Genomic DNA, 23828 nt, shown 5'->3' with positions numbered 1-23828 from the left:
CTTTTCAGTGGTACAAACCTCTGCTTGCCTCTTTGTCTGATGGCTAAAACCCTGTTAGATCTAAAAGCTGCTGGCCTGCGCCCACCACAGCTGCCCCATGACTCGGATTAGTAGAAGGGAGTGGAGAAGCTCCACTCCTGCAAAAGAGGGGAATGGAGTTGCTGAGGGATTGCCCTAGGGGAGCTGCCTGGAAGGTGGGGCCACCAGCAGCTTTCCTGGAGGAGATGTGTTTGTGGGCACAGGCAACTTGCTGCCATGGTCCCCCAGGCGGTGGTGGCAGCCACACTGTGCAGGTGGGGGGACAGAGGCATGCCATCACCAGGGAAGGGAGGGGATGGAGGCGCCCAACTTGCTGTCACACTTGTCTTTGCAGTGCTCTGACTCTCAAGGCTTTGTGAATCCCGCCAATGTAAATACTGGCTAATGAAGTTGTTAGGGACACTTAATTATTTCAGGAGCATAATGCTTTTGTAATATTGTTTTTTGTAGGTCCTTGAGGTCCATGAAAATTTGGACAGGCAAATGCAAGACAACTATGAAGAAGACCTGAGCGAAAAGGAGAAGGCGATTGTTCGTGAAATGTGCAATGTAATAACTCCTCTCAGCAACGCTAGGGGCTTCTTTTCGTGGTCTGCTGTTTGAAGTACAGAGGAGCAGGGGTCTGCTGTGCACAAGACCTGTTTGATGCGAGATCCATGGGCATAAGGGAAGAGTGGAGGCTCTGCTGACCACTGCTTTGGGTGCCGTGAGCCGGGTGACTGGTCCACTGCACGGAGCAGCCTTTGCTCAGCAGATACTTCCCGCCTTGCTGCCTTCAGGGTTGCAGAGTAGCAAGTGTAGCTGACCGAGAGCTGTGCAAAGGGCTCTCCCTGGCCCGGAGAGTCCTGTTAGCGGTTGCCTCCAGCTGTATTCTTAGGGACTCGGTTTGGGCTGAGCAGCAACAGGTTGCTATCTTTAAAGCTGTACAGCTTGAATGGGTTTGAGCCTAAACCATAAGATAACATGAGAGGGAGAATATTCATGTGTGAAGCTGTTGAACAGCATCATGGTGCATGGGGTGCTTTTAGCACTGCCAACATGCTGGGCAACCACCCTGTTAACTGAGCTCACCACGTCCTCTATGGTGAGCATGTGTACCAAACCTCCGCTCTGTGGTGTCTGCTGCTGTGGCACTGTGCTCCAGCTTCAAAGCACCTTGGCCACGTTTTGGCTTTGAGCAAAGAGTTTGGGATTTCTGCTGGAGCATGGCTCAAGCTGCACATCGCCTGCAGTCGGGGATGTGCTGTTTGACTGTACCAGCAGTGCCCACAGCAGGGAAAGAGGATGCTTATGGCGCCTTCTCTTCTAGAAGGCCACCTTGGGAGGTCAGCTCAAGTGGCATCGTCCAATACCTCACAGCAGCAGAGAGGAGCCCAAGCCTCCATTTAAATTCTGAAAACCACCTCAACCCTAAAAAAAGGGTGTAAAGAACATAAGTGCATCTTGCAGAGCTAAATCGCTGCAAGCATCCTTGGCAGGGGTTGAGGCACTTCGCTTTGGTTGCTGGATCCCTCTAAGCAAAGCCAAGACCAGAATGAACAAGGGCCTCCTTTTTAGGTTATTTTGTCTGCTTAGTGCCACAGTCCCTTGTAGGCATGCAGGGGGAAAGGTAAAATGCCATAACTTCATCCTCCCAAACGGACTCATTTCTGTTAGTGTATCATCAGCTGTTTTGCCTTTAAATATTCATTTTATGCAGACTCAAGGCAGCTATGAAGTGCTTTGCAGTTTCTTATTTTGTAAAAAATGGCCTCCCTTACCCCAGTGGCCCTAGAGTGGTAAAAAGTATGTTTTTAGAAAGTCATAAATATATATGTAATTTTAATCATTAACTTTTTCATTATCTTTTCTGTTCATGGTAATATCATTTCTGTAAGCATGGCAGGGTTGACCTACCATTGAACTTAACTTCTGAACCTAGTGTATTTGTTTTATACTATTACCCCAGGCAAAAATGGTTCTAATTTCAAGAGACTAATTAGAAAAATGTATCAATGTTTTGTCCTTGGAAACTGGTGCACAGATGCCATCCAGTGGCTCTGCTGAGAATTACAGCCCAGCTCTAGGAACAGCTCTTTTTTTTTTGTTTCAGACTGCAATTATGAAAATACTGCAACTTATCAGAGGCTTTCGGTTTGTTTTTTTTTTTTTTTAATTCCTGTCTTTCTCTCCCTCACCCTTGTATTTTTCCTTACAGGTTGTCTGGCGAAAGCTGGGTGATGCTGCGAGCTCCAAACCCTCCATCAGGCAACATCTTTCAGGAAACCAGTTCAAGGGTCCCTTGTAGGAACACGGTCCTGGAGCCTGGAAGTGGTTGATTCTGTGAAGACTGAAGAGGCAGAGCTCAGCGTTTCTGGCTGCCTGTTCTTTGGGAGTTGGGGTTGAGTTTTTTTTCAGGGTTTCCTTTTTACTTTTCTTTTCTTTTTTTTTTTTTTTTTTTTTTGGTAACAATGGTGTAAATACGGCAGCTAAAGGCCTGATTTCCAGGCTGTGGTGCTCTGGAATTACTGTTCAATGGGTAACCATCCAATAATGCCAGACCTGCATCATTTGTATTGTAGTTCAAACCCGCTTGGTTGTAATGGTCTGTTTGTAGAATTAACTAACCCGAGAGAATTTCTAAGAGGAACAAGAAGAACCCTTAACCTGCGGAGAAGTCACAGTTGGTATCGCTCCAGTCCACCTGCTTGTCAAATGATTCATAGCTGGGTTAGTGGCTCCCCGCCGCACCTTTCAGGGGAAGGAATGCGTTGGCTTACTGCCTGCCAAGCTCCTGAGCTGCTGGTGCTTTTCTTGGAGGTCTTTATTTTGAAGAATGACATGCAACTGTTTTCACGAGGCGCTGTGTACAATGTTGAGGGGCGAGCTAGACCCACTGGTACCACGCTGTACACTGCAGGGTGGTACTCAGCACACAAGCGTACAGAAAGGCTTGAGACTCCATGTCACCTGTTAAAGAACTATTTTTCCTGAACAAATGACACAAGATTTCTGCAGTTGTAATGTGAATGAACTGAAGTCACTCAGCCACACACCAGTATTCCCTACAACTACAGCAACACTTTTCCTCTAAAGCTTTTACTAGAAGATAATTCAGCAGAAACTGCTGTCCTAACAGTGCTTATGGCTTTCACAGGATCTTCGAGATCAGCTCATCTTTCACACAAGGAAGATTTGGGGTGGGGTTTTTTTAATGTTCTTGCTGGATCCCTCACTTATACTGATTCCTGTGTAAGGTAACTGAACAACAACCTTGCAGAGCCGAATAAAAACTCTATAAACATGGGCTGTTGGGTGAGGCTATTCCCTGCCATTCAAGCTTTATTTTTGTTAATGAACCAAAACAAGTGGGTTTTTCCTTCTTCTAATGGTTGTATATAAAACAGTGGGACTTATATTTTGCTATTGTGGAGTAGCTGCTTGTATAGTTGTAAGAATTTGACCCCCTTCTTTTCCAAGCTGTCACAGCAGCTGTCCCTGTATTTTATTAGATGTTCTTTCCCAATAGTCCAAGGAAGCGGGGGTAGGTTATTAAAATAATTGGTGCAAAATAATTTTAAACACGGGCATGTGAAAAGATCAAAGCCTCCTCTTCAAAAGTTGCATTGATTTTAGTGATTAGTTCAAAGATTTAATGACCTCAAACACCATCACTTGCTTTTATTCTCCATAAGAAACAGTCACAGCTACAGACAGCTGAATTAGCTGGACAGGATCTTCCTCTTAAATTAATTTGTTCTACCAGTTGAGTTCTTGACTTGTGGTATGGTATTAACATGGAGCACCACTACAATGCCAAGGAGCCCATGCTGCAAGTTCTTAAAGGTAACTGGTCCCATGGCATACAGCAATCTAGCTGCCTGAAATTTGGAATGTCAGAGCTGAGATCTGTAGCCACTAAAAAAACCAGAGAAAGAATACAACCAAAATACATAGTAACCAGTAAGAGTAAACACCACTTCATTATTGCAGAAATAAAAATGTAACAGTCAAGATGAGTAGGTTATTTGGGGGGGAAAAAAAAAAAAACCAAACCACAAGAAACACCCCTAACCCAGCCACGCATACTCTGCACTCACACACACACACCAGTAAGTTTTTTTCTCATACTACTGCTCTGTCAGCAAACGCTGAGCTAGCAAACTCTTATTCTAGTAATATTTGCATCCAGTGTGTCTGGAAAAATCCATTCTAGAGTCTGACTGTCTCCTTTAAAATACGGCATCTTTAGAGGATTCCAGATTTCCTCCCCTTTGCTTTTTGTTTTGACCTCCTGTTTCTGGTCACCATTGATTACTTGTCTTCCTCCTGTACAATTTATACCTTGAGATTTTTGTACCAGAAAAGGTGATGTAAAGCAAAAGCATCATTCTTCCTGAACATCTAATGTCAAACGGAGGGTTACTTTAATGTATCTGCTTGAAAGCCCATTTTAATTTTGGTGGCATCTAATCGCTGGATTAAGCAGAGAATTTGAGCATATTGGGAACAAGGTTAATTTACATCAGTGCGTTTTAACTAAAGCAATGCAAAAGTTGCCAGGACTTGTGAAGGGTTAATTGTGTTGATGACGTGCTTGCTATTTTAGGAGTATATTAGACTAGCAGGCCCTCTCAACAAGACAAGCGCTGTACTAATCAGATTACTAGTCTCACCAGCTATGTAATTCTCATCCAAACATCCCCTGCTATCAAATCTCTTTCAAAATCTGTTCAATGACTTCAAGCAAAGCTTGGCTTGTTCCACCTGCAGATCTCCACCTGGTGCAGCAGCGGTCCGTTAGTGCTGCAAATCCCAAAGAGCCAGTTCACAGGGTAGCCTGTAGTTCAGCTGAACAGTCTGGATATTCTGAAGGTAGACCCTGTTTCATTGAGGTTCTGTTTGGCAGCATAAATCTTCACTGTAAGGAAGAAGTGCATCATTGATGTTGCAGAAGAACACGACAGTGCTGTACACTGGGGTGTTATTTGGGGCGCAGGGGGGGTGTGTGTTGGGCTTGCTACTCTGCATACATCGCTCCATTCAAGCTCTGAAGTGTCCTCCTGGGGCAAAACGACACTCAATGACTTTACAGGATGACTTGAGTGCTGAATTTTCAGTTGTCTAAAAAGATGTTATATGCATATTTAAATTCACTTACCTATGCGCTAAGTCTTCGGTGAAAACTACCTGAGGAGCTTTGTAGCTTAAGTTGGAGGGGAGCATCCCCCTGAAATAGCGGCCATTAAATTCATATATTTGGGGCAACATTCCAAGTTAATTTCCTCAAGATTGAAGCCCTGGGTTCTGCAATCCTCTGGCAAAGAAAGCATCCACTGTTTACAAATGGACTTTGCTTGCTTAAGGGAAGTAAAAATCACATCCTTGACTTTTGTTGGAGTGGCTGGAGTGAATGGCATTTCCATAAAAGTTTCTGAAATGCTGCATTGTAACCAGCTTCAGTTGGCTCTCTGCACCTTGATAAGACTGCTGAGCACAACCTTGTTTAAGAATGGCACATTTTTATCCAAATATTAGTTATTAAAATAAAATCAGTGTTAAAGTGACCTTTTATCTTTTTAGAAACTGTGGGGGAAGAGTACTACTGATCTTTTTCAAAAGTGCATGACTGTAAAGTGATAAAATTGTATATTTTTCATAATGTGGGGAAAGTCTATTTGTGCTGCTTTAGAAATCAGTTTAAAATTTGATTTCTGTTAAACCTGTGATCTTACAGCCCTGCTATATTTTCTGTATATGATTTACAAAGAACTGGAAAAGTTAGCACCTGCTGTTGTGTATATAGCAAAACTCTTTAGACCTTAGCACGCGTTTTTACCTATTATTGAACCACTCTGGCTTTTTTGGGGAGGGAAAGTAATAGTACAGATTTTTTTGATAATGTGTGTAAAACATTCATTTGAAATATTTTAGTAAAAATGAAGTAAGAGATTGATTGTGATAGTGTATACTTCTAGTTGAATAAAATAAAATACATTCTTTTTAAATAAACTGCTGAGTAAGATCTGGGAGACCACTGTTGAAATATCTTGCAGTAAGTACCATAGTTATATAGTCTGAATTAATATGAAAAACCTGCAAATCCACTAAATTCAGAACCAATTTTATTTGGGTAGATGTGAACAAAGTAGTCCCATTTATATCCAGGATGTACATCACAGTAGGTTGTTACATTCAGACTTTCACACTTAGAAAATATATATATTATGTACAGGAATTTGCAAATAGGTGTAAACATACAATACTTTAAGATACCAGTACATTCCAAAACAAAAATATCAGCAAGGCAAACACCTCAAAATGATTCCAGTCAGCTAGCATTCAGAATCTCTCTTAAATAAAGCAGCTTTTATGCTTGACATCGTGTTGTTTTAATTATTACTAAAAATGAAGTTTGTTATTACAGATGAAATTTCATGGTATCTGGCTATTTTGATACTCAAAAATAGGCACTGATTTCTAGAAGGAAATTTTCTTCTTACTGATATAATTGAGCCAATATGGCTGGTTTTGCTAGTACAAAGTAATCCAGTGCTGGAATAACTCAAGACAATTTAAACTTAAGTCAAACGTATAAAGTTAGAATAGATACTGCAAAGCTGATTAAAATCTAGAAGCCTATATAACTCACCATCAACAATACTGCAAACAGATCAGCTAAATTTTCATGTCACTGCCTCATTTCTTCATCTAAATTATACAAATTACCCTCCTCTTCATCTTTACAAAGTAGGTTTTGGCTAGCTACTCCTGCCTAGTCAACATAAAGGGGCATCGTGCAAATTACCTCATGCTATCTCATCCACGTAGCACGTCCAAGTCCTGCTACAGGTGGCATACCAGGTGGTGGAATTGGAGGTGGTACAGGTGGCTGTCCACCTGGGGGAACAGTAGGCGGGGGGTAACTAGCTGGTGGCATTCCCAGCCCTGGAGGTGGATGAGGTGGCACTGCATGCGTTGGAGGCAGTCTTGGAGGTGGGAAATTAGGGTTGTAGGTAGGTGGAGGAGGGTATCCAGGAGTAGGAGGTGGAATATTGGGTGGGGGGAATGAAGTAGGGGGTGGAGGTGGAACTGGTGGTGGAGGGTTGGGAGGATAGACATGAGGATGGTATGGTAGATGAGTTGGTGGTCCATAGGCCGGTGGTAAAGCGCCATATGTTGGTCCTTCTGTTTTCATCATTGACTGAAGACTTTGATAACCCTCCCCTGACATATAAGAATTTGTAGTAGACATCCCTGTAATATAACTGGTGGGGGGTGGGGGTGGGGGGCGATGCGGCAGAGGTGGAGGTTGATGTACTGGGGCAGGGTGAGCAGGGGGAGGAATCTGGACCTTTGGCATATCTACCGAGTCCACAGTAGTAGATTGCTCTGCTTCTCCCATTGAAACTGCAGTTGTCAAAGGAGGCTTGCGCTCTGGAAAAGAAAATTTCATTTCTTTTTTGAAGGACAGTAGCAATAACAGCTTCTGCATAGTTTATATTCTTCTTACAGTTAACATATCAAAAGGGGACTCAATTCTCTAAGTCTCTGAATGCCATATGGTACCCAGTCAGACCTTCTTATAGCACTAGAAAATAACTAAGCTGCATAACAAAGCTCCAAGTTCAGCTTTTCCCATTCAAAAAGTTAGATACATCTTCCATTCTTATTACTGTTTTCTTATATTTTAAATATTGTTCTGCAATCAACAGAAATTAGCAGACTGGATGGACAGAATCACAACTAGCCGATTTAAAAAGTCATGGGACCCAAGATATTAAAAATCTTTTGATCAGTGCTTCAACCTTCTTTAGTCCAGGCCTCCCTTCTACCCCTTTTATACTCCAGGAGGGGGCCTGGGACTACCCTCTGCACTTCACTTGCTTCCCATGTTGGGAAATATTATTTGAGAATACAGGCCAAAGTCTCAAGTCTTTAACACTCAGTTCGAAACCTGTTTACCAAATGAAAGAAAAAACCAAACCCTTAAGTGTAAGTAAGAAATTGCAGTAGATTGCTTGGGACATGAAATGTGATCAGCTTTGTTCCACTGATTAGTTTCAGGGAACTCAGTACCTGACAGTCTGGGGAACTTCATAAAAAGGTCAGAATTTCACAGAATTATACTTGGCCATTTCTGGGAAGAACATGCTTTAAGCTGTCTTCTCTTTAAATAAGAATCTTAATTTTTTTTTTCCCTCTTAATGCAGCCATTAAAAAGCAAGGAATACCACAATAAGAAGACTGACCTAATGACAACATCTCTCTATGGTCATACAGACAGTGTTAAAATGCCCAAGAAAAAAAGAATTCGGGGCATCTTGACATCCATCTTACTTGTATATATAAACATCTAAAACATTGTTCAGGAAGAAAATTATTTAGAAGCAGATATAGGGCAGTCATTTCCTATGACATGCAACAACTGACAATGCTAAATGGAATTAAGATAAATCCACCTTCTAGTACTTCTGTTCATTTGGTCAATAAACATTGTTTTTACCTGATTTTTCCTCAGAGCCCCAAAAGACAAGACTTGGCCTCTAAAGATGATTCTTAAAATGTTTCAGTGCTTACACAATTTGTTTATACAAGCATTGTAAGAGGAGAATTTTAGATAACAAAGGAAACAAATTCGTTACCTTATCTAAGCAGCCATAATTTTAACAGCAAAACTGTCCCCTAGGACAGCTACATAATTAGATCATGTAAGGCGGGTTTGCTGCTGCGGTACCTACGATTTCAATGACTTCTAGCTCCTAAAGTACGGGGCGCAATAATTTCCCTATTTGCTCATTTTCAGAATCATTCTGGATGCGAGATGTGCATTCAAGATTTAACAACTGAAGGAATGATGAACATGCTATTTCAAAGAACCCCTTCATTCTTAATTAGATTTTAACAAATGGGGAAAATGGCCCTACTATATTTCAGAGAACTGTTTTTCTCTCTTGTAGTTCCCCTTTAGAAGCTGTCATCTTACAGTTACATTACGGACCATGGTCTATAAAATATTTATGTCATATTTAAGGGTCACTGGAAGGACAGCTAATCAAGGCACTGGAAGCACATTTTTACAACAGCAGAGTTTATTTTGCAAACATAAGGCATGTGTGCAGTGTTAAAGTTCTCTGGCAGATGAAAGTCCTCTTTTGGGACACAGCAAAGAAAGTATCCCCTTTATTGTTTAGAAGTTTCTCACCTGCAGAATTTCTATACAAAAGATGTAACATGGAGGACTTCTATAGGATGTTTGGAAGCTCCTCTAGTAATATAATATGACATCTGCCACCCTTCTGAGAACGTAACTGCCTTTGTGCCTGCTAGCGGCAATTAGCTTTAAGTCTTCTATGCCTTTAACAGTCACAGCTTTGTTTTGCCTTTGTCCAGCTAGTATAGTTGTGTTTCCATTACAACTCTTGCTTCTGTCTGGAAAAGCCTGTGCTACTAAGATGAAAATCCCTTTGGAGCTTATCTCCCTAATGCTTTTACTTGCCAAGCTGATTAATCAAGGCAACAATCCTTGCTCCCACACGGTTACCCGCCACCTGAATGAAAAGCAAGGCAATTAATGGCAAGAGCAAATGTGTTAAAGAAAATAAAGGCTTACCTGGAGGTGGATGTGCAGGAGGTATGGGTGGATGTGAAGTTTCAATTTTAGGAATTTTAGATGGTGGTGGTGGTTCTAAAAAACATTTGGAAGTTCCTAATTGGCTGTTGCTCTGCAATACTTTCCAAATTCCAACTCTGTTCTCATGCTAATGATTATCCTATCATATTACACTATGCAAAAGTACAGTGGAAATCCTACACACTATGTATGTTTAATAAAGAAAATTAAAATCAAGACCTTTGTATAAATAAAGTGGCATCAAGTATCACATACAAGTCTTCCAAAAGATCACATGCCTACAAGTTCAAGCTATGTTTTTTATAACTAGAGATAAATTGTCCCATAACAGTAAGTATGTGAAGATAAGCATGTCTACATTTTCTAGCACAAAACTGTAACTTGTAAATAGTTAAGGCAAATCTCAGGAAGATGTTGAACTATGCTCTGGTAGGGGAACACGTGTCTAGAAATCAAAGAGAATGGCAATTGCACGGAAGAGAGGAGGGAGAAGAGACAGCTCTCTGGAATCTATCTGCAGAGCCAGAGGGGCAGAAATGCCAGACTCACTGAGGAAAAGTTACAGAATGACATCCTAGCTATCCTGAGATACATTGTTCCAAAAGAGCAAAATGAAGGAAAAAACCCCAAGCAAACAAAAAGAACCAGATGTCATCACTGCAGTGAAGCATTTCTGGAACTAGACTATATATTGATACAAAATGCCTTTTACTGGCAGCTGTGCCAACAACCAATTACAAATGTCACTGATTACCAACAGACTTATTAGTGCAGCTATTTAATGACATGGTACCTTCAGTCACTTCAAGGTCCCACAGCTTGCTGAAGAACTACTCCAAATGATGCATGGAATCATACATTGGGAGTTAAGTAGTTTAGCAAGACCTCTACTGAATAGACTGTATTAAGGGACTCTTGGGAAACAGTTATACTCCATTTTTTCAACTTTTGCAGTTAGGAACATTTTAAAAATAGTTACAGTATATATTTAAAGACGCATTATTAGGACCAAAATAGTTGAGAACTGCCAAGCCTGTGAGCAAACAAACTCGGTGCACATCAGCAAATGACTTATTCTAGTTAAAATAGTGAAATAAAAGCAATATGAATAGAACATGAACATTTACCTGATGGCTTTGTTTCTTCTTTTGGAGATACAGCCTGTGGGAAGAAAAAAAAAAAAAAAAAAAAGAGATATGGAAATAAGACCACTGCAAAATACAAAGCATTTTAAAATGGTAAGAAGCGAGCAAAATAGAAACAACTTACAGCCTGCTGAAAAGCTTTTGTAAAGATCTGACTAAACCAGAACCAGTTTCTCCCTCCCTTCCCTAAAAGGAGGCAGGACAAACCCTTTATTTGGTCCTATATTTTTATCAGGAGGCTAATAACATCCAATCTCTTCAGACAGACGCAACACAAACACCGAACAAAGTCAAATTCTATTGGGAAAGCCCAGCTTAACTGGCAGAACAGAGATACTGAAAAAATAAGCAGCTGTTTCAGATACAGCATTTCCTGCTGTTCTTGCTGTTGAGTATTACTTCTCATTTAATTTATTTATCATCCACTACACATACATCATGGCCCAGTACACTGCTCACTGAGCTGAAAGCAAGACTTGGCCTCTGTTCCTGATTCTGCTTTGACCCATCATTCAACCTTCGCCAAAATCACTTTAGGCCTTTATGCTTTATTTACCAGGACAGAAGGGCAGTGAAAGTGTTGCTCAGTGTAAAACATTTCAGAAGCCTTCAGATGGAAAGCACTGTATAAAAGCCAAATGTTATGCCAGAAAAAAAAAATTATGCACACTGAGAAAAACCCACAAAACCTCACATCATCCTTCCAATCACAAGTTTTTGGTTGTTTTGTTGTTGTTGTTGTTTGTTGTTGTTTTGTTGAGGGTTTTTTTTTAAAGAATCACAGACAAGGGAATAAGAAAAACCTTTCCAGCTTACTTAGTCTGAGATAGCTAGTGGATGGTCTCTGAGAAAAGCAGAAAACCGAACTGAAATTTTAAGTACAATAAGCTTAGGTACAGTTGTATTTAAAATTAATGATAAAAGTCAAAGGGGAGCAGTACATACCTTCTCTGCCTTTTGAGTGAAAGGGGTTTTTTTAAGGGCCTATTTGCCTCTAGTGGCTTCACCTTCACCGACTATGGACTTACATTTCACTGCAGTTTGAACAATGAATTCTCCTTAATTCTGATGGGTATTCTGCAGATTTCTGCTGTCCAATACAAAGGTACCCAAGGCCTGCTTGAGGCTACCTCATTCTTATATCACTTTGATAGACATCTCAATTCATCTTCAGCCACCTTCTGGCTGCTTTTCTACTTTTTAAGGACAATCTTTATCTTCCTATTCCAAACATACATACTTTTCTTGGTGACTCTCACAGACTCATCTGCTGCCTTCATTTTACTTGGGCAGTCTTTTCTCTATTTTCTACCACTAAAATCCTCTTCTGTAAAACTGAATGCAAACATCAGATCTCCCTGCACTTTCAAACAAAAGCAAGTCTCCACTACTTGCAACATTTCCAAAAATCACTCGTTCTGTGAAGTCAGTTGTGATGTCACTGAGGTATACCATTAGAACAAAATAAGTAATTGGAGACAAACAGCTCGTGTGACAGAAAAACAAACATCAGTTTAAGCTGTATTTTTGCTAAAGAAAAAAAGAAAAAAAAAAGATCAAGAAGCAACAAAACCAAAGCCTGTAAGAATTTAAACCACTTCTCTAATAAATGGCAGCTGCTAAAATACAGATGAGATTTTTTCTGGTCCTTCTACTGCACTGTAGTTTGCAATGCTCCACTCATGACATGACAGACATGACTGATTATTAGCATGCTGATTGTTACTTAATACTCTCATAATAAGCACGATCCATACCACAATGGAACTGTTCATTTAGTGATGTTTCTAAGTGCATTAAAATTGTTCCCACTAACAATTTTTAGTTTAATCAAACTAAACATACTATTTACAGCTTATGATTCATCAGCATGTTTTTAGTGAAGTCAACTGAACATTCAAGTGCTCTTCACCACCACAGATGCAGAGGATGCCCAGATGCTTTAGACATCTGGTACAGGTCTGTAAGTCATGGGCCAATGCCTCAACTGCTTGAAAGTATCTTGGCTCAGTAGAAAGTAACAGAGTTATAAGAGTTCATGTAAATGGAAAATCTGGCCTCCAGGAACAAAGTGTATTTATGTTCTGTACAAACCGAAGGAGAAGTCATGCAAAGCCCTATTTATAGAAGGAGGCAAACATTTTAAGTAAGGTTTATGGCACATCTAACTAAAGAACATTGTAGAAGTGCCAAGCAAATCTTCCAAACACTACACGTCTTGTTCTCCTAGACTGCTTTCTGGAGAAAGAATGATTTGAGATCATCAAATTTGCTTTTCTCAAATCCATGCTGTTTGTGCTGTTCTCCTACAAAACTCCTCCTGTGAGTCACCCTTTGCTTCCTATTTGTTCTGGATGCCTACAGTGTACCAAGACTTACCTTTTTATCTGTACTATTCACTTCCTTAATTACTAGGCAGTGGACCTCAAACTCTTAATTTTAGGAAAAGGTAAGCTGCTCTGAGGGCTTGACCAGAGGTGACTGTTAAAGAACAGCAGACACAATTCACGCAAAAGGCGCCACATTTTTCCATGAGGTAGTTCATTAACGCATGGGATGGGGTCAAATCAGTAGTACTGTAAAGGTAGGGCCTTTAAATGAATGAACAAACATTCGTAACAACTTACAATCAGATGGACACATATAGAAAAATCCAAACTGTTATTTACAGTTTCTGATGCGCCAAACTATTCCAGTCATTTCTGTTGAGGAAAAACAAGAAGAGTTCCCTGGCCTACCAATCTGACAAACCAAGCTGAGTTTGTGCTGATGGTAGAAGAAGTATGAAAACAAATACGCACTACCTATAAAAAGGTCTCCCAATTTTTAAGCTAATTAACACATTTTATCAGGTTTCTATCCTGAACAACTCTAAAGTTCAGTGCAAGAGCTATATATTTCAGTGCAGATTTTTTCCTCTAGTAGTAGGCTATGTCTTGTAATTACAAGACCAAGGTTTCAGAGTTCCATTTTTCTTTTTTTTTGGGAGGTTGCTATCATAACGATGCTACCTTCCAATTCCATTTCACGCTATCATTTGTTGCTTCTTCCTGGGTTTTTGGTTTTGTTTCGTTGGGTTTTTTTCCCCCGATGTCTGTTCTCTAATTGGGTATGCATTAATTACGAATTAGAACAAAAGTTGTAGAAGTTGTACAAAATTTACTTCCTAAATGGACTCATTCCGAAGATTTTACTTCCAAAAACACTCTTCTTACTAAGTACATGTAAGAAGATTTGGGTAACGCTTTAACACCTTTTTTTTTATTTGATAACTCACAAGTAGAGAAAAAAAAAAAAACAAAACCACAAAAAGTGTAGATTAAGGCCTGAAAGCTTCATTTGGACTTGATGACTGTGGAAAAGCACTCACAGTACTTGTGATATTATCCAACTGCTAATGTACTTCCTTATTTTCAACAATGAGGTGATAATACAAAGTGAGACTTTAACATATGATGCATTTATAGGCTTCTACTGTTATTAGATTATTTTGAAAGACTTCTAAGAATTTTGACATACTTTGAGAAGCCACCATTCTCTTAAATTTGTTATCAAAGACCAGGAAGCAAAATAGTATCTTCATCAGCACTGTGCACATCTCTACATTCAGGTATAGCACAAGAGACCTTCCCTAAATCAAGCCTGCGAAAACAACACAATTTGATAGCACAGAACCACAAAGAGAGTTAGAACTTTAATTGTTCATGCTGACTTAAAAGTCTCTCCACTTGTTTTGCCTCAAGTGGAATGAGAATGTGGTATGCCAAAACTGTAAAGCCTGTTCTACACTATACTTGCCATATAACCAACAGAAGTTTACCATACAGAATTAATTACCAGGCTCAACACAAGTCTGCTGCACACTGCAGCCTTTAAATCAAATGGATCAGCCTGTAAATAAAATGCAAGTTAAAGTTCAAAGTTAAACTTACTGCTGGTCTTTTAATCTGCCTAGGAGGACTTGACTGGGGAGAGGGCTTTTTAGATTGCTGTGCTTGTGTTTGCTGCTGCTGCTGCTGTTGTTGTTGTGCTGACTGTTGCGACTCTTTTTGCTGCTGAGTCTGTGATTGCTCTGAACCCTGGGATTGCTGCGATTGTTGTACTGTGGGTGCCTGGGGTGTAGATTGAAGTGATGGTGGCTGCTGCAACTGGTGAGGAGTATGATGAGGCATTTGCTGTTTTCCCTGTGAGTACAGATCCAGGATCTGATGACAGATGTCTTAAAAAAAAAAAAAATCCAAAAGATTATACACCTATAATGTACAAGTATATATTTAATACACAATAATCAACCAAGCTTTTTACTGGACATCAACTTTGAAAAAGTCATTGTAAATATTATTCATTGTTATAATGATCACAGATGTGATTTTTTTAAAAACAAGACTTTTTTCAATTTTTACTTTCATTTCCAAGTTTCTCCTGCCTATGCTAAATAACATGTAGATGTATATGCAAATCTTCCAAAGGAACAAGTGCCTTGGCATTAATATAGCATATGTTATTATTGTGTGCTTAGAGAGCCAGGTAATAGTGTAACAATAGGATAGTAATATGGTAAGAAAGTGAGTGAAGGAACGTTAAAACATACACATCTAGTTAGGCCAGTTTCAGGAAACTAAGTAAAGGACTAGTACTAAATTCTTCTTCCAACATGTTAGGCGCTAAAGGTCTGTCAGAAAACATGTAGGACCAACTGATAACCAGGTGCAAGAGCAGCACACAAGGAGAAGAAAACCTTTCTAGAAAAGCTAAAGGAGTTCTTTCAATGAGCATTCACTGATGCAGTAGCAGAAACTGGAGACACTCCTGTTCTATAACCCTCTTTGGCAGGGATGCAGCAGAGATCTATCTGAAACTGAAGCAACTCTGAAAAAAGCCATGATACAAACAGAGCAAGTAACCTTTTAAGAAATCACCAGAACTGCATGGTATTCACCTAAAAGTTCTAAGAGCAACAAAACCTAAACCACCTGAACAGCAACACATTCTGTTTCCTTTAAAACTTCCTTAGAACTGAACACCAGACTGTGACAAGCATCAATTTTTAAAGAAGATTTCTAAAGCAATTTATGGAACTAGAAGTATGCTTAGCCTGACATTTGTACCAGGTAAGTTAGTAAAAACATTATTAAAGACAAATTACTGGCCACATAACCACAATTTACTTCAAGAGTCAAGAGATCCTGCTTTATTTTATTAACTTATTGGGGTTCTCTCAAGAGGACAAACAGCAGTTAAATATGGGCAATATATACACAATAAAGGGAATGTATTAAAACATCTGTATGGATGAAGAAGATCCATAATTCATCCCCTATCAGAATTCACACACACCAGAATTCATCCCCCATAATGTGTTCCTCAGTCATGATACACCATAAAACGTGATTGCAACCCTAGCATTATTTGGTTAAAGAGGTCAATCATCAATGAGAAAATCACTGGAAATGAAGCTCCATTAGTTCCAGTGTTCACAGAGCTGCTTATTTAAAATGGGGAGAAGGGGATAATTAAAAAAGAAAACATCATGACAATTTAGCAGCTAGTGTTATAAACTAAACAAGTAGTAAAGCAAATACTGACCAGAAGACTCATCATAACTAAAGATGCTAAGACTAAGCCAGTCTTAGAAGTTTAATTAAAAACCTGGTTAAGGCATGGCACATATGTCCTGGGTTACATACACCACACAATTATTTTAACTAAAACCCAGATACAAAGCAATTTGCATTTTCCAGTGACCTAGATCACACAGTTAAAGAAAATACTTCGCTGTTTGTGGCAAATGTTTTTCATACCTTCCAGAACATCAACAGGAACATCTTGAACAAATTGCTCCCACCATCGTCTGTACATTGGTTTTGATGTCCATTCCTGTATTTCAAACTTACACAGACGGCCTGCTAAGTACATAACTGCAACAGCTATGATCTCAGGTTCCCACTGCAGTGACAGTGTAGTGCAGAGACTGGAGTATGAAAAAAAACAAAACAAAACACAACCCTGAAGATAATCCTGATTGCCAAAGCACAACTGTTTAATATATGACAGCTATAATTAACAGGGTATGAAATCCCACCACACTTTAACATCTCAATTTTAATTAAGAGCCTTGTTAAACAAAAATGTTTACAAAACTGAACTGTTCCTGCACTACTGCTATCACGAAACAAGGTAATTTTACACAGATAATACAGAATTTGCCTACAGAAGCAATACACCACACAGGAACGTTAAGTTTGGAGATTAAAAATAGAAAACCTAACACTATATGCGTGTGGAAGAGGAGGGAAAAGACAGCATTATATTTCAAGTATGGGCAGCTACATTCCACTCTAGTCTCACCTGTAGCATTATGTAAATATAGTGTTCATGTTCATCGCTACACACATGTGCTGTCACTGCATTACCCTGGTAGAGAATGATGCCCACATTTGGTTTTTAGAGTTTCCAAATGTTTTTCAATAAAATAAACAAGTACAGAACAGGCAACATGAAATTGTAAAGCAACTTGTCAAGCACAATGCAAGTTTTAGATCAAGCTGTAAAAACTGTAAAAGGTTATCTCTAATAGCCTTTGTTAAAGCTAATGCTAAAATAACTGATATTATTGGTATTATTGATATTAACTGAGGAAGTTCCTGTCATAATCAAAAGTTACTGTTTCCTGATACTAATTTTAAATTACAAAAATTGTTTTTCTCTTCTTTCTTTTCCTTTTTTCATAGAATGATAGAATGTTTTGGGTTGGAAGGGACGCCCTAAAGGTCATCTTTTTCCTCAGTAGATTCTGTATCATAGGAACTGCTTGAAGAATTTTAGATCCAGTTAACCAGCTAAGTTTCTGAAAATTCACTACTGAATTTATTATTATGTCCCTAAATGCATCAAAATAGTACCCTAGATGGTGGTTTAAATCCATTTTCTCTCCAGTGGACTACATTTAACTGAAGCCCAATGGGATATTTAAACACTGGCAGAATCAGGTCAGCAGTCCACAGTAAGAGACACAAGAACTAGCTCTTAAAACACAGATTTCTTATTATTACTTCATGACATTTACTTGGGGGGGGGTGTAATGCAGCTGTTTAAGAACAGAACCCCCTATTCTAAAGGCCTGCACTGCAAAGTACAGAATTATTTTCCCAGGATCCTAGAAAACAACTACACTTTAATATGGTGCCTACTAAGACAGCCTCTCGAGAACAGAGATAAGTATTATTTGAAACAATCACTCCAACTTCATACACGTTTTCTTGAAGTGCATTTTCTTTAATTAGTAAATTTATTGAATTATTAAGCACCATCTAAGTCCAAGTACAGTAGTGTTTAAATTTGATGGATACATAACCAAAGTTTTCCCTGACAAACTTAACAGTGACAGTCAAGCTGTATTTTTGTTCCACCTGTAAGATCAGTACCTGCAAGACAGACAGCAGCTGAAGTAAAAATCTCTTGACATCCAAACATGCTAAGCAGCCTTTTTCTCAAGTTAATTTGGAGAGTTGAGGAGATATCTACAGAAGTTGGACTCACACTGGTCTACCTCAAATTAGGCATATGAATAAAAATGCACCTCTTTTTTCAAGGTGTTCTATTACTGTAGCTATGACTGAAAGCAATGTATTTAGCATTTCTGAATAGTCAGGCCACTTACACATTTTCTTAAGGGTCTGCTATGGAAATTAAAAATTACATGTAACCGTCCTCGGTGAATTAACTTGCCCAGCTCTGTAGAATCCTTAACAAGACTAAAGTGTATCAAGTTGTTTTGGGTTTTGTTTTCTAATACCACAAGACACATTAAAAGTGCTTCTACACACACTCCTGTTAATTAATGCAATCCTTGTACAGCAAAACCATTATTCAAGAAATTGTAAATCTAGCACTAAAAACTGTATTCCTCATTGAATTTAACAGCTGGTTTACTACTACCAAAATATTGCTTTAAAAATATTGACCAACGTGATGGAATTGGGAAGTGACTTCTTTTCTTGGAATGTGCCACATATCTCAGATTGTGCAAGAAGCCAGCTTCTATCCTGGAGATCTGTAATTTGGCTTGGCCCTTTCAGATGGTACCTTTTTGTTAATGCAGCACTAAATCGTTACCACAAAATTGCAAAAGTCTTAATGGTCTACTTCTACACTCATCCTAGATTCCTTGCTCAATGGAACTATCGTGGTAATGATGGAAAGAAAAACTGATGAACACAGTCAAGAAAACATATAACAAGCAGAAAACATATAACAAACACTTGTCAAAGAAATATCTAATCCCAGAATACAATAATCAACAGTAACTATTACACTTTCAGAAGATTTCCTAGAAGTATCTTACCTGTCGTTGACAAATGTCCAAGCCATTTGAACTAGTTTTTGAATTTTATTTTTGTCTCCTAAAAAACAATCAGAAAAATTGTAAGAAATAAAATTAGGAAGGACAAACAGCTTGGAATAGAATATTCTTGCACTGCTAATGTAAATTAAGTTCTGAAAATTAATAACAGGCATTACTTGCTCACCCTGTAATATTTTACCTTTGAGTTGTTTGGCATACTTGAGAAGAAATTGGTATGGATGTTCCACTTGCAAATCAAACTTTATTGTTTGTAGTAAGATTCTTTCAAGGACCATCACTTCTTCCTAGAGAATGTTACAATGTAACCACAATATTATTATTCTTTTATTCACAAATATTTTATGCTGGTATAAAGCATGACTACATAGCATCTCCAGGCAAACACATTTCTCTGCTTTTGCTTGATTAGGGTTTGTCTCCAAGGAGAACAGCAATCTCTCCAACTTAAAACATTATTTTAAACCCAGATGCTTTTGCCTTCACATTTATTTGAGTCAGGAGAGGGGATACGGTGTTTAAAATTCCTTTTCCTCCTGGAGAAGAGAACTGAACCAGACACGGCATGAAAGTGCCAAACATAAAAAATCACAACAAAAAGCTAAGCACTCACCACATTTCTCTCCCGAGTTTCAGATCCTTCTGCTATTTATACCACACAAATTTTGAGAGAAGTATAGTTTTGCTAAGTCAAATACTCTAAACAGGAAACTTCTCAATACTTTTGAGATGTCATTCTCTTACTTCAGATTTGCTATTAATTGCTTCCTAAAACAACATTAAGACTGTCAAATATGATTTATGTCTTGATGACATTTCTAGCTCTGACCAGAATTACTCAAATTTAGTTTAATTTGCAAAATAACATCAGAATTTACATGAAATCAAATGTAAACTTTTAATACAAACAATTATCCCAGTAGGCTCCCAAAGCTATTTGTATTAGCAAGAATTATTCTCATAGTTACCTACCACATTACCCAAAAGAGCTACAAACACATGCTGAACATATAATTTGATTTAGAACGACTGAAAATCAGTCAGTGCTCTACTGAATGTATGTCACTTTGCTGGAGTACAATAGGATGAAATCAATTTCAACATGACTATTTTTACCTTTGGGTCATCTCCAAACTGTCCAAACTGTACATCATTTAGCAAGCTACGAGCTGTTTTAATTATATCTTTACACTTCTTGGGCGTTTCTTCAACTTTTCCTGCTAGGAAGAGACAGCAGGCTCCCGTCACCTAAAAAAGAAAGTGCTTTCAAAAAGTTGTCTGCATGCAGATATGCAATACACTACAGCATTGTAAAAGCACTGTCAGTTTCCATTAACAGTTCCACAGAAGCTTCCCAGGAAAGACTTAATAAGCATATTAATTTCTAATTTTATCATAGAGTTAATTTAAACTTTTACTTTCTCAAAGGAACAATACAGAAGTTGGAAGGCTGTTCGTTTTATACAACTTTATTTCAAGGTCATAAACCCAAAGCAGAATTTGTCCTGGTTCAGCATTGTCTGTCAAGCAGTTTTAAGGAGGTATTACACTTCTTTTTTTCTTTTAGCCAATACAGGAGTGCCAGAACTACAGCTGTTACTCTTTCTAAAGAATAGTATCTGCAAGACATAATTGCGATGTCAATATAAATATGTTTCTAAGCATAAATAGAAATCTGTAAACAAGCAAGAACAGTGTGTATGTAACAGCTGTAATGATTAAAAGATAAATTGCTTATTTTTCACCATCCACAGTGGTGGCCAGCAGTGACTTATCGCCATTTCAAACAGTCTATGCATAGTGCAATCACTGTATTAAGTCATCAATATTGTAAATACTTACGTATCTTGGGAACTGTTTGAAGGAATGAAACATATAAAACCGATGGAAATAAATTATTCCAGTTGCTAGAGTATCATAGTGTCTGTGGTGCAGAATAAGGACTTTCAAACAGGACATAAAACAAATTTAAAACTGAACACCCACAAAGGAAAAGATACATTCTGCTGTACCAATACCTCAAGTAATTGTCTGTTCAGTGACCAGTTAGAAAACACTGCAAGTAAAACAGAAGCTTTAGAAAAAAAGGCCTCATTCTATGATTGAGCCCAGACGCAGTTGATACCTAAAGCATTTATTGGAAGTGTGCAAAGTCCCAATCATGTTTATAGGAGGATCCACACAAGGTCATCCTCGTATTAAACCTCACCTGCTTCAGAGAAGGTCAAAACCAGCAGTAGGTACATGAAGGAACAGAACAATTATCACTTCACATTAAAATTTTGAAATAAAATCTGAATGTGCTCCCTACTCTTCTCTTTAAAGAGAAGAATAAAATTTCATCTGCACCAGGTTTTATTAAACAAATAATTGAGAGTATTAAAAGAAGCATAGGAGTATAGGAAGCAAAAAGTTTAAGTGGCAGTCTATGGGAGAGGTTAGAAGCCTCAGAGGCGACATACGTAGAAAAATGAATGCAAAATTCAAAATTTGAGAATTTACATGGATTCATGTAGTAAGAGGCTGAGTTTTGTAACTTCCAAAAGTTATCCTTAATTGGCAAGCGTGTATCACCTTCTCTATTGCCAAAGTGGTTCAGGTGAAACCTCGTTTATCCAATGAATGGATAAAAATTGTGTAGGAAAGGCAAGTAAACTCAGAAAGATTTCTGATTAATGATTAAGAAACATTTCAACAGTTAACTAAGCACGTGACATTTCTTGTACATTTCATTCTGAAAATCCCCATTCATAAAGACATTTCATACCAACATGAGTTTAAAGGATACAGCCCTAAACGTGTTCCCACATCAAATATGAATCTGGCCCCCTCTCTGCGGTATCGTGCCTCGGTAGCTGGATCAAGCCCTTCTAGCTGTGATGGTGTATGTGCCAAATCTTTCTTATCCCAGTACCAACATGGCTTTGTATGGTCCAGGTTTGCCAAGTTTACAGAAGGGCTGGAATTTTCTTTGTTCTCCTTCATTTATTAAAACAGAATTGTTCTTGCTTTTTAAGTTTTCAAAAAGGAAGTCTTCAGATAGTCGCTTCAGAACCTTTAAGAAGAGATAAATTTATTTTTTTTTTTTCAATTGAGGGGACTTCCCCCCACACACACTCAGAAGATGAGTAAAGAGGAATAGTGTTTAACCTCACCCACTAGAAGGGACTTTTTCTATGCTCAAAGACAAGTAATACTTAACCTTACCCTTATCCTCCCCATATACTGCAAATTCAGTTCAAAGAAACAGACATGGGTTATCTTTGCTAGTACCTGTTTAATAAAGAAACCTCAAGAATGCATTATCAAGAATAGCTGCTACTTCTTAGTAGAACAACTTTCACCTACTTCGTCCACAAAATAAAGAAAAACAAGTCAGTGATGGTAGCAGCAAGATTTGAAAAAGTGGGGGGGGGGGGATCAACTCACTATTTGTAACTAGATAGCACATTCATTAGGTCAGTCTGAATGGCAATTTAAATACCCACTTGGTCTCCCAAATATCCTTGGGTGGTAAGATAGCAGCAACCACTTGGCAAAAAGCTTTGTAAAGTGGTCTGTACTTGTATAACTTTAAGAAAAAAAAGGTACGAAAAGCAGTGTTCTTCCACATACCAAGATCAAGACAACTGATGTGAGTCTGTAGGGTAAAGCAGCATCTAAAATTGCCCCCAAAACAAGGCAGTTGATTGCACTCAAAGAGCATGCTACTTTCCTGTGTTTACCAGTGCATTGCATAGATATATATATATTTACATTGCAAAGCTCTGCAGGCAACTTTCTGGTGTTTGAGTTACGACCGATGTTCAGCCATGGCTCAATTTAAAACGAGAATGAAGGTTGTCTTGCTGCCTTCGTTCCTTTCAGGCACAAAACTATTCTTACTGTAATTCAATAAACTACAGAGGCTATGCACAAATTACTGCAGTCACCTGCAAAGGTTCACAAAACAAATAACGATTAACATATGATGCAATATATTTGCGCTAAGCAAAACAGTCAAGAGGAAGACACAAACTTAAAACTCTTAAAATTAAGCTGTTAATTTTCCAGATGTTTCCTTTCTGAAAACGGAAGAAGATCACATGAACTGCCAGAAAAACGATGCCTGCAATCAGCATCTCGCTCAACTTCAGAAAGTTTCTCTTTTTCAGAATAAAGGGAACCTTCTTTTTCCCCCGTTGGTTTTGGAAGAACCTTCAACAACTATGGCACCGGCCACAGACCAACCCAAACTCTGCCACAAATAAGCAAACGGCTACTCAAACCCACTTGCAGACCCAACAAAAGAGCACCGTGCCACGACCACGCATTCCCGTCGCGTTTACCCAGAAAGCGTCCTATTTTTGCAACCGTCACAGTTCTCCATCCTTTCAAGATTTTTTTGCTTCCTAACGCTCTGATCAGTTTGAAACCCAATTAACACTTCAATCCCCCGAAGCGATGAGACCTGCTTCTGTAAGCAGCGAAAGCATTGCCGCGTACAAAGTCAGGAATAAAACCCATCAACCCGAAAACATCCTGAACGAACCACCTCGAGCATCCCAATCCAAACCGTAACGACCGAAAAGAATAACGAGAGTTTTTCTTCCGCCTTTTTACGTGCCCCGCCAACACGGAGATTTGAGGAGCTCGATCCCGGCTCTTTCGCAGCCTACCTCAGACGAGC

The 23828-nt window shown here is 38.8% G+C and overlaps 1 protein-coding gene across 4 annotated transcripts; it reads right to left on the bottom strand.

The window, feature by feature from the left end:
- Positions 1-6126: 6126 nt before the first annotated feature.
- On the bottom strand, positions 6127-23828 carry CCNK (cyclin K). 4 transcript variants are annotated; one of them, XM_035892422.1, is made up of 11 exons: positions 23818-23828; positions 21948-22214; positions 21002-21083; positions 20276-20407; positions 19341-19446; positions 19142-19199; positions 16599-16768; positions 14730-15016; positions 10780-10813; positions 9632-9706; positions 6127-7455 (listed from the first exon to the last, which is right to left on the bottom strand). In XM_035892422.1, exons 2-11 carry the CDS (start codon positions 22142-22144, stop codon positions 6833-6835), a joined length of 1764 nt encoding a protein of 587 aa, XP_035748315.1. In that variant the 5' UTR covers positions 22145-22214; positions 23818-23828; the 3' UTR covers positions 6127-6832. The 4 variants fall into 4 exon arrangements, with proteins under 4 accessions (XP_035748315.1, XP_009635141.1, XP_035748313.1 ...); XM_009636846.2 differs by having other exon boundaries at positions 22775-23822; XM_035892420.1 differs by having other exon boundaries at positions 22916-23822.

Source organism: Egretta garzetta, unplaced genomic scaffold (assembly GCF_000687185.1).
Source record: "Egretta garzetta isolate BGI_Z169 unplaced genomic scaffold, ASM68718v1 scaffold374, whole genome shotgun sequence".
Taxonomy (NCBI): Eukaryota; Metazoa; Chordata; class Aves; order Pelecaniformes; family Ardeidae; genus Egretta; species Egretta garzetta.
This window is presented reverse-complemented; position numbering and strand designations above follow the sequence as displayed.

Bases quoted from the DNA above. Each gene is read 5' to 3' on its own strand.
- CCNK (XM_035892422.1), bottom strand. From the start codon at position 22,144: ATGAAGGAGAACAAAGAAAATTCCAGCCCTTCTGTAAACTTGGCAAAC. The intron at 19,447-20,275 runs GTAAAAATAGTC...AACATTCTCTAG, and splicing joins AGTTTGGAGATGACCCAAAG to GAAGAAGTGATGGTCCTTGA. The intron at 7,456-9,631 runs GTAAGCCTTTAT...TTTCTTTTCCAG, and splicing joins TCCTGCACATCCACCTCCAG to AGCGCAAGCCTCCTTTGACA.